Source organism: Anolis sagrei, chromosome 4 (genome assembly GCF_037176765.1).
Source record: "Anolis sagrei isolate rAnoSag1 chromosome 4, rAnoSag1.mat, whole genome shotgun sequence".
Taxonomy (NCBI): Eukaryota; Metazoa; Chordata; class Lepidosauria; order Squamata; family Dactyloidae; genus Anolis; species Anolis sagrei.
In genome coordinates, this window is record NC_090024.1 from 11,787,559 (window position 1) to 11,802,639 (window position 15,081).

General features: G+C 40.5%; 1 protein-coding gene across 1 annotated transcript; it reads left to right on the forward strand.

Moving 5' to 3' along the window:
* Positions 1-1,015: 1,015 nt before the first annotated feature.
* Positions 1,016-12,460, forward strand: LOC132772894 (uncharacterized). The gene is made up of 2 exons (XM_060771738.2): positions 1,016-1,164; positions 10,744-12,460. The coding sequence occupies exons 1-2, from the start codon at positions 1,123-1,125 to the stop codon at positions 11,722-11,724; spliced, it is 1,023 nt and encodes a 340-aa protein (XP_060627721.2). The 5' UTR covers positions 1,016-1,122; the 3' UTR covers positions 11,725-12,460.
* The last annotated feature ends 2,621 nt before the right edge of the window (positions 12,461-15,081 follow it).

Below are 15,081 nucleotides of genomic sequence, written 5' to 3' on the forward strand. Positions count from 1 at the left end.
AACACCAGCTCTTGAAGCTGCTCCTCATAGACTTGTTCTCCAGACCCTTGATCATTTTAGTCGCCCTCCTCTGGACACTTTCCAGCTTGTTGACATTTCCCTTCAATTGCGATGCCCAGAATTGGACATAGTATTTCAAGTGTGGTCTGACCAAGGCAGAATAGGGGGGTAGCATGACTTCCCTGGATCTAGACACTATACTCCTTTTTATGCAGGCCAAAATCTCTTTGGTTTTTTAAGGTGCCGCATGACATTGTTGGTTCATGTTTAACTTCTTGTCCACAAAGACTCCCAAGATCTTTTTCATACATGCTGCTGTTGAGCCAGCACTACATGTGAAAAGAAGTAAGTTGCATTTCTTTATCACTTTTCAATTTGTTGGACATATTGTTTGCAAAAAAAAGTGTGTGCATATTTTTTGAAGGCCTTTCTCTGAATGTATGTTTTTGTGAGTATTTCTCCTACTACAGAGTCTCTGAGAAATGCCTTCTAAAGGCATATATTTGGAGGAATGTGTAGGAAGTTGCACAGATTAGGAAACCTATAATCATGCAGTCATTAGGAAAATACAAATGTCCATATACTGCATACAAAATACATGAAATGAGAAAAGTAGTTGTGTGGATTCAAGAGCAAGGAAGCAGCTAAAATCAGAAATCACCTTTGCATCCTACCCAGTTGCAGACTACAGTACCATGCAAATGATAATGATTAAGAGAGTGGTGATGGTGTAATACAGTCTGGCTATTTTAAAAGAAAGCTTCTTTTCTGGTGAGTTATGCAATAGTATAAAGATAGTTACTCACTCACAAAACCACCCTACTGCTGTGCTACAGTAAACCAGGTACTAAAAAAAGAGGAATGGCAATTTAAGGAAATACAAAGTAGTGTTTGCTTTTATTGTGTCGTCTTGACTTTTGGAACCCATGCTGGGCCAATTTCCTTAAGTGCCTCTATAAAAGCCGACCCTAATCTTCCATGACGTATCTTTAAAGCATCTTCCTTAAGTCCTTGCTTATCCCATTTGCCTGGCTCTCCATAGTCTGGGATCACATCATAAGGACAACACTGGCAGCACTTGGCCTGAAGCAGTCCTGTCAGTGGCAAGAACCAAGAGCAGGAATGATAACACAGAGAGCGAAACAAGATTTACCAGGACGACTTGTAAGTATATTGAAAGGCAAGGTTCTCTATAGCTAGAGATAGATCTTGTGCTGGAGCTGTGAACTTTGTTTCATGCAAATGTACATAGCTCTGTTCCAACTTCAGCCATTAGATCAAGTTCCACTCTATTTCAGGGGAACCCAGTGCTATTAGCGCTGGAAACTACACCAAAGAGAAGGGGAAAAAGAACGGAGGCATCCAGAATATTTCCAGACTTTATCATTTCATACTTTGGGTTAGAAGATTATACAATCCCAATATTTTTCCATTTTTCTTTTTAAAAATATCTAGCCTTAGAAAATGTCATTGTCATGTTTGTTTTCTAAGAGCTAGGGAGCCTTTGGTGTAAAACAACAGTTTAATCTATAATGCTCAATCTTTTGAATACTTCTTTTTTGCATTGAAGTTGTCATTCTTTTCTCTTTTTTCACTTTTTCAAATGTTTTTGAGCATGCAATTATGGGTTGTGCAGATTGTATGGTTCTATTATACACCCTATGCAGGCCCGTAGCCAGGATTTTGTTTTGGGGGGAGCTGAGTTTGATTTGGGGGTGGGGGCTGAGTCTGAGAGAAAGAGGGTCTACCCTAGCAAACCTTTTGTATCATTACCCCAATACCCCCATGAATATGGGATATATTGAGCATGGTGATCAGATCATGATATGAATCAACATAACAGTTTAAATAATGTACCAGTAAGGCCTTCTCGCAGACCACCATGAGAATTTCGGGGAAGAGGGTTGAAGTCCCCCAAGCCCCCCCCCCCCCGGCTACATGCTTGACACTATGTGTTACATTTGCTCATTAATATTATCAGGAGCATTAACATATTATACTGCAAGTTGCTTCTGGTATGAGAGAATCAGCCATCTACAAAGATGTTGCCCAGGGGATGCCCAGATGTTTTGCAATCCTGCAGGGAGGCTTCTATAACACCAAGTTTTTAAACTTTGTGTATTTTAAATACATTAAAACTGTACTGTTGGTTCGCTCCTGATACGATAAATAAAATAAATTACCATATTAATACTAACAAAGTTGTAGGTTTTTTGGCCATGTTCTAGAAGCATTCCCTCCTGATGTTTCACCTGCATCCATGGTAGGTGAAAAATCAGGAAAGAATGCTTCTAGAACATGACCATACAGCACAAAAAACCTACAACAACCCAGTGATTCTGGCCATGAAAGCCTTTGTCTATGTGCAGTTCAGTGTAGGAATGGAAAGGATGTTCAAAAGTATTTGAGGAAATATTGGACAACATGATTTTTGAGTATCAAGAAATCCTGATGAGGAAATCCTGGACCAATGAGATTTTTTTGCAATGTAAGACTTATCTGTGCATAACTTGCATGGAATTGCTTTGTGCAGAAAACAGCATTTTCAGTACAGGATGTAGAGTTTTCTGTGCATAAAATAATATATTTTTTCCATGGGAAAGCATGATTACAAATTAGCCAACAAATAATTATGGAAACCCAGGCACATCTTCCCTTTAGGATCAGAACTGTTGGATGAGTATAAACTTGGTCCCATTGCAAACAAAAGCTGACTTTAACAAAGCATTCCTGATTTTGGAAACAAAAATAATGTGTGTGATAATGCAGAAGCCACATGCTTATAACCTCAGGTGGCTGCTGAAAGGGCTTTTAGTATTACTAAGCATGTGGATCAGAGCTTCATAGTACTGCCATAATGCCATTAGTTGAATAAATGTCTCGTGATTGAACATCTTTAAATAATTTCTTATGTTCTCTCTCCACACGTGCAGCTTAATCCTAAGCAGGTTTGTTCTATATATCCAAGTACGTTTGAATACATGTGCAGCTTTATGACAAATCACTGCTATCTCAGCCTCCCTTCTGAGAGGAGACACGATGAGGGCCATCTATAAATATGTGAGGGGAAGTCGGAGGAGGGAGCAGGCTTGTTTTCCGCTGCCCTGGAGACTAGGACGCGGAACAATGGCTCCAAACTACAGAACAGGAGATTCCACCTGAACATGAGGAAGAACTTCCTGACTGTGAGATAAATCTGTTCAGCAGTGGAACTCTCTGCCCCACAGTGTGGTGGAGACTTCTTTTTTGGAGTCTTTTAAACAGAGGCTGGATGGCCATCTGTTGGGGGTGCTTTGAATGCAATTTTCCTGCTTCTTGGCAGAATAGGGTTAGACTGGATGGCCCACAAGGTCTCTTCCAACTCTATGAGTCTATAATTCTGTTCCTAGTATTTCACAGAGCGTAGCTTTTTGGTTTCTTGCCAACAGTATCTCACATAGTGCATTTGTTTGCTTTGTTTCCTCTCTCCATTCTAATATTGACATTTTGGACTTCTCCGCTTAGTGGTCTAGTAATGGTGCTTCAAGTCACCCTTAACATGAGGTTGCTGCTAAATAAGGCAGATCAACACTCAATTGCCTCTCTCTCTATCTCTGGCCATTAATTGCAATGCACACCTGTCAGTGTGGCACCATCATGTCATGGATTTTCCCATGCTTGGTTAAATTGCATTGTTAGTCAGTGCCAAGAGAGAGAGAAATTACAAATTGTGATAATGTTGTGACTTGAGTAAACGCCAGAGTCAGTCCTATTCACTAGCCGGGACAGTAACCCTTAAGGACCTGATGGCAAAAAAATGTAGTAGCTAGTACTGATTTTTACTACTAGATGGAAAGAGGACACACACTGGGTTTTGTGTTTTATATGCCAACAAATAACTTTGAAACTTGACTTGAAATAGGGGACATTAGGGGTGTAATGTTAGAGGTTCTCCAAGGAAGCAACATGTGATTTTAGAATCATAGAATCATAGAATCAAAGAGTTGGAAGAGACCTCATGGGCCATCCAGTCCAACCCCCTGCCAAGAAGCAGGAATGTTGCATTCAAATCACCCCTGACAGATGCCCATCCAGCCTCTGTTTAAAAGCTTCCAAAGAAGGAGCCTCCACCACACTCCGGGCAGAGAGTTCCACTGCTGAACGGCTCTCACAGTCAGGAAGTTCTTCCTCGTGTTCAGATGGAATATCCTCTCCTGTAGTTTGAAGCCATTGTTCCATGTGCTAGTCTCCAAGGAAGCAGAAAACAAGCTTCCTCCCTCCTCCCTGTGGCTTCCTCTCACATATTTATACATGGCTATCATCTCTCCTCTCAGCCTTCTCGTCTTCAGGCTAAACATGCCCAGCTCCTTAAGCCGCTCTTCATAGGGCTTGTTCTCCTGACCCTTGATCATTTTTGTCGCCCTCCTCTGGACACATTCCAGCTTGTCAATATCTCTCTTGAATTGTGGTGCCCAGAATCGGACACAATATTCCAGGTGTGGTCTAACCAAAGCAGAATAGAGGGGTAGCATTAGATATTTTTTTCTCACTGCAAGAAAGTCTTTGAAATCTGTGATCTTCAAAGACTATTCATAATTCAAGACTTTTTCTGCACAATATTCATATGTATTATTTAATGATGTACTTGGGATGGTCTGATTTTTAGGCCACCTTTATGGCTTGTTTGCTTCTTTGCTTATCATGAGATAAGTTGGGCTAAGTGTAATCACCTATTCACAATCCTCTCATAGAATCTCATAGTGGTGACTGGTGGCTCTGACATCAGTAGTGACGTGAACCCATTCCAGGTTTCCACTCCCTTTAGAGGAACTGTCCACCGTGCTGAATCTATTTAAGGAAATAATTCCGCATGTTGGTGAGCTCCTTTGACGTCTGGAGTGGGTTTATTATCCCACTGACATGGGAGCTACCAGCTATAGCTCAGGCATGGGCAAACTTTGGCCCTCAAGGTGTTTTGAACTTCAACTCCTATCGGCTGTTAGGAATTGTGAGAGTTGAAGTCCAAAACACCTGGAGGGCTGAAGTTTGCCCATGCCTGAGCTATAGCTAGGGTTCCCTGGTTTTATCCTTATTTTTCCTTATCCACTGTGAGATGACAACAGTTACAGCAGTCACCTCCACCATAGTATAGACACATTACTTTTCTAATGGAGCCCCAGGTGGTGCAGTGGGTTAAACCCTTGTGCTGGCAGGACTGAAGACTGACAGGTTGCAGGTCTGAATCCGGGGAGAGGGAGGATGAGCTCCCTCTGTCAGCTCTGGCTCCTCATGCGGGGACATGAGAGAAGCCTCCTACAAGGATGGTAAAAACATCAAAACATCCGGGAGTCTCCTGGGCAATGTTCTTGTAGATGGCCAATTCTCTCACAGCAGAAGTGACTTGCATTACCTCAAGTCACTCCTGACACACATGCACACACACACACAAACCTTTTCTGATCAAAATATAGAAGAAAAACAGGACCAATAATTCAGAACCATAAAGAAAATGCTTCATATTTCACAGCAAATACAAGGAATTAGAAAAAAATACAACAACTTGAAACCAACTCACCAACTTTAGATTGGGTCTACTTCAAAGAGCCATTTTTACAATGAAATGACAAAAGGAATGCCCAATATTTCTGAGGTATGGTAGGATTTCCCAGACATTCAAGTAACTTATCAGAAATCTGCACAGATTTCTGCTCCAAAAGTAAGTGACTCCAGAGCCAGTATGGGAGGATACAGAAAAATATGTAGGAGGAGGTGTTTCTTCAGGTATATAGGTCTAGATCTTTCTACATGTTTCTAGAACCTTATTAACAATAACCTGTTCCATGATCTGGAAACTTATACTTATAACAGGCTAAGAGTGAGCCATTTTCTCAGACTCAGCCACTGAGGTTTATAGCTAAAGGCCAATTAAGTTATATTGGATTAGACTTAAATTTAACATGGTGGCATCTGAATTGCATAATTCATGTTCTAGGAAAGTTAGCTTAGCCTCTTTGTAGCTCAGTTGTCAGTGAGTAGGAAAGGCTCTTTAGTTCCAGTCAGTGCTAGATATTTACTTTTTACAAAAGGCTGATAGCTCAGTTTATTCTCTTTTTTAGAAGCTTTATTGAATGGTCATGGGGTAGAAAAATGGTAAATAAATGTATACAGTAATCTGTTTTTCATTCTTTTTATATTTTAAACGATTCTCAAATAAGTTTTATATTATTATTATTAAACTTTATTTATACCCAACCACCATCTCCCCTCAGGGACTTGGGGCAGCTAACATGAGGCCAAGTCTGATGAATACAATAAACAAATGAAATACATACAGCAAAATAATAATTTGAATTAAAATAAAAATAAAAATAAAATAATATACCACAATAAAAAAGAATAGCATAAAGATAAAGGAAAGAGAACACAGTGGAATATAACATCAGGTATTAAATGAAATAACAGTTAAGGCCAAGGAATAAATCAGGATGGACTAAGCCAGATGACCAGAATAAAAAACAGAGGGCATAGGGTGGGATAGGAAACTGGAGAGAATTATCTGGTGGGAGGTACAGGAGGGACAGCTGAGGGGCATAATTACCCACTAGGGATAAGGAGAAGTGCATCAAGAGGACATGTATATGCTGGAGTGGACATGGCATGGGGGTTGTTTATTCATCAAAAGCAAGGTGGAACAGCCAGGTTTTCAAGCTTTTTCCTAAAAGCTGACAATGTGGGAGCATGCCTAATCTCCCCAGGTAATGAGTTCCAAAGCTGGGGGGCCACCACCGAGAAGGCCCACTTCCTCGTCCCCACAAGCCACACTTGCGACTGAGGTGGGAGTGAGAGGAGGGCCTCCCCGGAAGATCGAAGGGGACGTGTAGGTTCACAGACGGAAATGTGGTCACGAAGGTAGGAATGTCCCAAACTATTCAGGGTTTGGTCCTTGTGGTCATTATAACTGAAAAATGTTTGATGACGATGACGATGATGACAATGATGATACCATCATCAATGAAAACCAAGACAAGTGAAAACCCTAGGTTGTGCCACAGAGGAAATTAAGGAAAATGAAAATATAAAATTACATAATACAATCGTAAAACAATTTATTCAGAAAAAAAAATACAAAAATGCAACCCAATATAAAACAAAATGATGTAGTCCGATATAAAACAATCTATGTAGTTCAAATATAGCTGATTATCAAACAATATCAAACTCAAATTCCCTTTGGGAAGTAAGAATGTTTTAGGTTATGATTTTAAAATTGCAAGAGTGTGGAGCAGGAAGTGAAAAAGAACTGTGTCATTCATTTGGAAGCACTCAACATTCAGGGCATAGTATATACAAACACAGAATTCAGGGAGCCTTAATTGGTTACATCAAGTGATAATACCTGATTTGCTACTCCGCATTATAGAAAGACTTGAACCAAAATCACCAAGCTCCAATGCCTGCATTGCATTTGCTAATTGCTATACCCCCTGGGCTATTAGAAAGTAGGCCCCAGTTCCAGATCTACACGGAGGAAACTGTGATCCCCGGCACACAATCTTCTCTTGTGTGTAATCATTCAAATTCCCCTATAAAATGGCATGCTGTTATGTAAGAGCACTGTTCAATTTGATGATACAAAAAGGGATTCAACATAAGTTTCTGCTTCTTGAGTGTCTTCAAGTCATTTCTGACTTATAGTGACCATGAGGTGAATCTATCAGTTTTCACTCAAATGTTTAGATCGGGAAAGGCTTATGAAAAAGTAGACAACTTTTTTCCTGATAGACATTTCTATTTAGGCATGGGCAACTCAGAAGTTTGATTGTTTAGACTTTATATTAGTATTTTAAAAATGAATGGTTTTAGCACTGAAACAAAGCTAATTTTAGATTCTTAAATGTGGATAAAATAGCTTATTTGAGATATCTCTTCTTGGGAACCTTGATCTTAACCAGTGTTAAGTGCTGAAGCCCAAAGGTCAAGGGCATGTAGAGATTAAATTTCGATGCTTGGCGCTCCCAACTGACTTAATTCTTCTCCTGCCTTAACCTCAGTTAGGTATACTTTTCAGTGGGTGAATTATAGCTAGATTAAGACTATTAAGCAATCAATTGCCTCATTATGTAACTGACTGTTATGTAAAGACCATGGGTGATTTGTAGAGAAAAGAACTGCACTCAGGTGTTATGTAATCACATTGAGATAGATATGCAAGCAGGGAGATGTGCTACCTTCCACCTGCCCTGAAATTACTTCCAGCATAAGGACAGTAGCATTAAGAACAAGGGGCCTTTGTTTTGTGCATGAAGAATCTCAATAGGTAGAAGACACCTTCCTCTTCAGACCATCATTGAATGATGCTGGAAAAGAAGGTGCTGGATGCTTACATTTTTCCATTTTTATATAATCTGGAATAGATCATGTGTAGGGCTACTGTATCCAAAACAATATGGCGGTTCAAGTCATTCATTTTTTGGCTGGAACCCAACAGAAGTCTTGAAGCACATATTTCTTACAACAGAGTTTGAATCATCACTGAATAAAGCCTCACAAAAGAAGACGGCCTTTACATATAGCCAAGGATTAATATGTAATCTGCCGTATACAAGAGTTCTGTTGTATGTGCTTCTCTTCTGAGTATATCTCCACCATCTCCCTTTCTTTGGTGTATTGGACAATTACAGACAGAGGTGGGGGTTAGAATGGAGTTCAGTAACAAGAGCCTTTGAATATAATCATTGTATTTAAAGAGACTATAAGACAACATGTGCAAGGTAAAGAGAAATCTTATGCTTAAGGCTTGACAGGCACTAAGCTAATTAGTGCAAAGCTATGGGAAGATTACATTGACACGTCACTGGGATTTCTGTGGTACGAGTCTTTTATTTTTCAAATTTAAATATTTTAATCATGGAGATGTTTCAAATGTATGCAAGGGTTTTTTTGTATATTTTATTTTACCATTATGCAAAGAATCATTGAATTGGAAGAGACCACAAGGGCCATCTTCATTGAAGGAGATACATTTTTGTAGCCTATGTGCTATGAAGTTAAATTATTATTATTTTTGTAACCTGTATGGTCCAGAAAAGGTCCCGAGGACAGAAAATTGACCACAAGACCTACTGTAGTTACTCCACCCCCATTGAAGTCAATGTCAATCTAGCAAAGAATGGATGATAGCACTACCATTCCATACCAATATCAGACAAATAGCAAAAACAACAACAAAAAACCAAAAAGAAAACAAAAAAAATCTCTTTCAGCACTTTACCAGTCATCAGCAGCCATGTCTGGGTTTTGGGGAAATCCTGACCATGGCTTCCTTGATAGTTATTTCACAAACCCTTGTGCCAGTAGGACTGCTGACCGAAAAGTCAATGGTTCCAATCTGGGGAGCAGGGTGAGCTTCCATCTGTCAGTTCCAGCTTCTCATGCAGGGTCATATGAGAAGCCTCCCACAGGATGGTAAAACATGTGGGCATCCCCTGGGCAACGTCCTTGTAGATGGCCAATTCTCTCACACCAGAAGCGACTTACAGGTTCTCAAGTCACTTGCCAAGCTTTATTTTTTCCCAATAAAAATTAGTTTTCCATGGTATGTCCAAAGTATGATAGCCTCAATCTAAGTCATCTTGGAAACAACATTTCAGTGGTGGTAGGACTCCATGTGAGGCTACACAGATGGTAGGGTCTCACACAGACATACTTTTTGTGAAGAGCCAGATAAAATGTGCCATGACTTACTTCACAAAAGTAGTAGGGATGTGTGTGAGAATGACAGAGAATCCTTCAGAGATAACAGTTGTTATCCTTGAAGCACTTTAGCTAACTCTTGTTAGAACTGCACAGAAGGCAGCAAAGGTAACAACTCTTTTACCTTGAAAACTCTATGATGAGACAGATCAGTACTTTTGAATAAATCTTGAACTTAGTAGGACTGATATAATTTTTGTTAAAGTGTTGTAATGATTTAACATGACCACCTAATAGGATTAAATATATGTTTCACTGGAAGTGGTAAGAATATTTGAAAATACTTGAGAAATGGTTAAAAACAGACTTTTTGATTTTTAGGAAACCTCGAGGAAAATGTTCATGGATTGATGAGATACTTCACAGTTTGGGATTTATTCTGTGCAAAATTTTCATGTAGTTGTGCAGAAAATAACAAAATAGGCAACATCATTTTCGATCCAAGAAATAATCTCTATGCAAGAATACTAACTTTGTGCAAAAAAATTCTGTTTTTATACAAAAATGTATGAATTTTGTACAAAATAAGTCTTGAATTGTGAATAGTCAATTGCTAGAATTATTCATTGATTCCTTCCATAAGAAATTTAGTGAATGATGACATGACTATTGCCCCTTCTACACAGTTGAATAATATCCCATATGTTCTGCTTTGAACTGGAATATATGGCAGTGTGGACTCAGATAACTCAGTTCTAAGCAGATATTTTGGGATTTTCTGCCTTGATATTCTGGGTTACATGGCTGTGTGGAAGGGCCCCAAGTCTCTCTGAAAGTTCTGTATATGGGAATCTTCTAGGCTTGTCCTGGATAATTTCTTAGTGAATCAAAGCTTTCATGAGAGTTTACACTTTCCCTCTTTTCCCAAACTGAGTTGGGAACTGATATTTCTGTTGTTTATTTTCTGAATTAATGACTTTACTAACGTGGAAGAATGCCTTGTATGACAAATGTGTATTAGGACTCATTTATGGTACAAAATGACCTTCTAAATTTTTGTTTTATTTTCAGAGTTCTGGAAGAGGAGAAGAAGGAATGTCAAAGTTCAATTGCACTGTCAGTGACATTACTGTAATGAATCTGCAGCCTCAGAAACCTATCCTAATACTACCAGGAGGAGAAAAAAAGGAGAATAATCTCAGACCTCCCAATTTCCACCGTTCCGCTCCCAATCTTTCAGATACAAAGCTAACAAATGAGGAAATGAAAGCACCCAAAGAAGGGAGTAAATCTTTCAAATTTTATACAGCAGAGGCTCAAAGCATGGATAATCTTGCACTGAGGAGACCGATGAAACTGACTCCTCTTGAGATCCCCTTGGAGGTGAAAGAAGCTCAGCTGAAGAAGATGATGAGCCTTCAAAGGGATGCTCAACTGGCAGCTTTTAAACTAGCTAGTGTTGGCTCTTTTAATAACGAGCCTCATATTAAACGGGTTAAAAATGTGGCACTGGCAGAGATGGAAAACCTTCACAAGGTCAAGTCAGTTGAGAAGTCCAATTTAGAGAATCAGGATGATATTCATTTGTCAGGTGGCTCTAAGCCCTTGTGTGAGATTCAGATTATTGTGCCCACAGAGGGAAATGGCAAGATAGCCAAAAATTCTCCCATGCCATGTCGCAAACCTCTAACCCGCCAGTATGTGTTTGAGAACCTTGAAACCTCTGATCTCCAAGATGATGCAAAGATTCCAGACAATTCTTCCCAGGGATCTGGAAGACACCGTTTCAAACTGAAGCAGATGAAAGAGCAACATGAGCACTCAGGAAAAAACAAACCTCTGAAGGCCATAGGAACGGGCCAGGAGGATTTAAAGTTGAAAACAACAGGGCAGCGAGCTCATAAGACTCTCAGTGATGCAACCAAGTTAATTGACACTGTAGCCAAAAAGCACAGAAGCCACAGTGGTGAGCAAGAGGACACAGAAGACATGGGAAGACAATCCTCACGAAGAATGGCTCTTGGGGACATTATCTTGGTTGATGATGAGTGAAACTGGACCCTAGCTCTCATCCTTTCAGGCATGAGTCCAGAATATTTGCAGTTTCTGCAATATCATATCCATGAGGGATAATGACGGCTCATTTATTTCAAGTAATCTACAGATAGATTCATAGATCTATATCTCTATAGAATGAAATAGACTGTCTTTGAGAGTGGTGGGCTCTCCTTCTTTGGAGGTCTTTAACAGAAGTTTGATGATCATCGCTCAGGAGCACTTTAGGTGTGTCAGTCCCTTCTGATTTTTGCAATTCGTTCTGATGCTAGGATCTCCCTCTCTTTCTCTGACTCTAATCCTCATCCAGGAACTGAAAGTCTCCAAGGAAGTTCTCAGCTATAATCCATCAGTGGGAGGAATACATGTGAAAATGTGGAAATCTCTGCTGTGCCCTAATTGGGGGGTGCTATTCCCTTGCAATTTCCATTGACTCTAATGCTGGCTTCGCTTTAACACCAAGTTAAAACTTGATTCTTTATATTTAGCTCTTTACCAAATTCTTGCGGCATAGAGAACATGGCTAAAACAATTGGTTTGAAGTGTTTTGTATTGTGCTGTAGTTTAAATTGTGTCATGCTTTTTAAATGTTTACAACTTTTCTGTAAACTGCCTTGAGATATTTTGATATATAGAGGATGGGAGATACATATTTTAAGAAATAAACGAGCATGCTGCTAACAGTTTTATTATGCCCGAACAATGTGCAATAAATACCACTTGACCATATCAACCTGGTTCTTGGTCTTGAGTAACATTTAACACATTTCCTTTCCTTTTCTTTAAATTGTTGCTTGAGGCAGTTGAATTGGTAGTTGATCCATAGAAAGATTATGTCAGCAAGGTGCCCCACCACACTACAGAGGCTGGCCAGGTCAGGAGATCTTAGGTCATAAGATCTCAGAACCAAAATTGGAGACTGATGATGTCATTAGGTTTGATACATTAAGCATCAAGCATTAAAATCAAATAGTGACAACAAACACCAAGGCCACTTGGACATGTTTGCTCGATATATAATGACTGCATTCGGTTCAGGTTTGTGGAGTAGCAGCATCACATGCAGCGGTATTGCACATGAATGTACATAAGGCACATTTGTGGATTTGATTGTGTGTTCATGTACATATTTGGTGCTTTGATTCAATTGCACAACACTTTCATTTAATGTGAGAGTTGTAAAGCATAATTGAAGACAATACTGCAATCCGATATCTAAAGCCATGGATTCACCTCTCAGCTGAGGGGAGTCCCCATGACTCATAGCTGGATTTGTAGCAGAAATACTGCATTCAGCCACTAATGCACACCAAGGTAGAAAGGGATTTCCGTTGCAGCTTCCTGTGAGTTCTGGAATGTTCCTGGAGTTTTGGAGGTGAGGACAGCTGGAACAGTTTGGATCTGGCCTGATCCACCATCAGTATGTCCAATGAACCCAATGCTGCATTGCCAGCCAAAATAAGCTCCTTGGTAGAGGTTTGCTAGTGATGTGGTTTCTGATGAGGTCACACCAGGATGCCAACCATGTGATCAGGAAAGGCAATACCACCAGCAAATGGAGCAATGGATTCTAATTGCAGGAAAAAAAATATCAACCTAAACATTAGGAAGAACTTCCAGACAGCATGAACTATTCTGCACTAGAATATCCTGCCTCGGACCATGGCAGAGGATTTTAAACATAGGCTGGATAGCTGTCTGTCAGGGGTGCTTTTACAGCAGGTTCTTGCATGGCAGAATGGGATTGGACTGGGTAGCCCTGGAGGTCTCTTCCCACTCTTTATTTCTAGGCTTGTGTATTTGGGGTAAACCTTGACCTGTTTCATGTCCCAGGTTTCAGTGGAGGCCCCAATCCATTTTTGGGAGCTTCCAAAAATCGGGAGGGCAGATATCTGTTTTCATTCCAGGGTGCCAAAAGATGTATTTTCTGTATTGTCGAAGGCTTTCATGGCCGGAATCACTCAGTTCTTGTGGGTTTTTTCGGGCTATATGGCCATGTTCTAGAGGCATTTCTCCTGACGTTTCGCCTGCATCTATGGCAAGCATCCTCAGAGGTCTGTTGGAATTAGGACAACTGGGTTTATATATCTGTGGAATGGCTGGGGTGGGGCAAGGAGCTCTTCCCTGCTGCAATTAGGTGTGAGTGTTTGGCTAATCACCTTCATTAGCATTTGAAGGCCTGCTTGAACCTGGGAAAGCCTGTTGCTGGGAGGTGTTAATCTGTGCCTGGTTTCTTCCTCTCTGTTGTTTAGCTGTTATAATTTTAGAGTTTTTTAATACTGGGAGCCAGATTTTGTTCATTTTCATGGTCTCTTCCTTTCTGTTGAAATTGTCCACATGCTTGTGGATTTCAATGGCTTCTCTGTGTAGTCTGACATGGTGGTTGTTGGTGTGGTCCAGCATTTCTGTGTTTTCAAATAATATGCTGTGTCCAGGCTGGTTCATCAGGTGCTCTGCTATGGCTGACTTCTCTGGTTGAAGTAGTCTGCAGTGCCTTTCATGTTCCTTGATGCGTGTCTGGGCGCTGCGTTTGGTGGTCCCTATGTAGACTTGTCCACAGCTGCATGGTATACGGTAGACTCCTGCAGAGGTGAGAGGATCCCTCTTGTCCTTTGCTGAACGTAGCATTTGTTGGATTTTCTTGGTGGGTCTGTAGATAGTTTGTATGTTGTGTTTCCTCATCAGCTTCCCTATGCGGTCAGTGGTTCCCTTGATGTATGGCAGGAACACTTTTCCTCTGGGTGGATCATCATCTTTACTCTCGTGGTTTGTTCTTGGTCTTGCAGCTCTTCTGATGTCTGAGATGGAATATCCATTGGCCTGGAGAGCCCAGTTGAGGTGGTTCAGTTCATCTTGGAGGAGGTGGGGTTCGCAGATTCTTTTTGCACGGTCTGCCAAGGCTTTGATGGTGCTTCTTTTTTGACTTGGGTGATGGTTGGAGTTTTTATGTAGATATCTATCTGTGTGTGTGGGTTTTCTGTAGACGGTGTGACCCAATTGTTGATCTGGTTTGCGGATGACTAGGACATCTAGAAAAGGCAGTCTTCCTTCATTTTCTTTTTCCATGGTGAACTGGATGTTTGGGTGGATGCTGTTAAGATGGTCCAGGAACCTGTTGAGTTCTTCATCTCCATGGCTCCAAATGGTGAAGGTGTCATCCACATATCTGAACCATATCGTGGGCTTTTTGGTTGCTGTCTCCAGGGCTTGTTCTTCAAAGTGTTCCATGTAAAAGTTAGCTATGACTGGGCTGAGAGGGCTCCCCATAGCTACTCCATCTTTCTGTTCGTAGAATTCATTGTCCCACTGAAAGTAACTGGTGGTGAGGCAATGGTGAAACAGAGCCGTGATGTC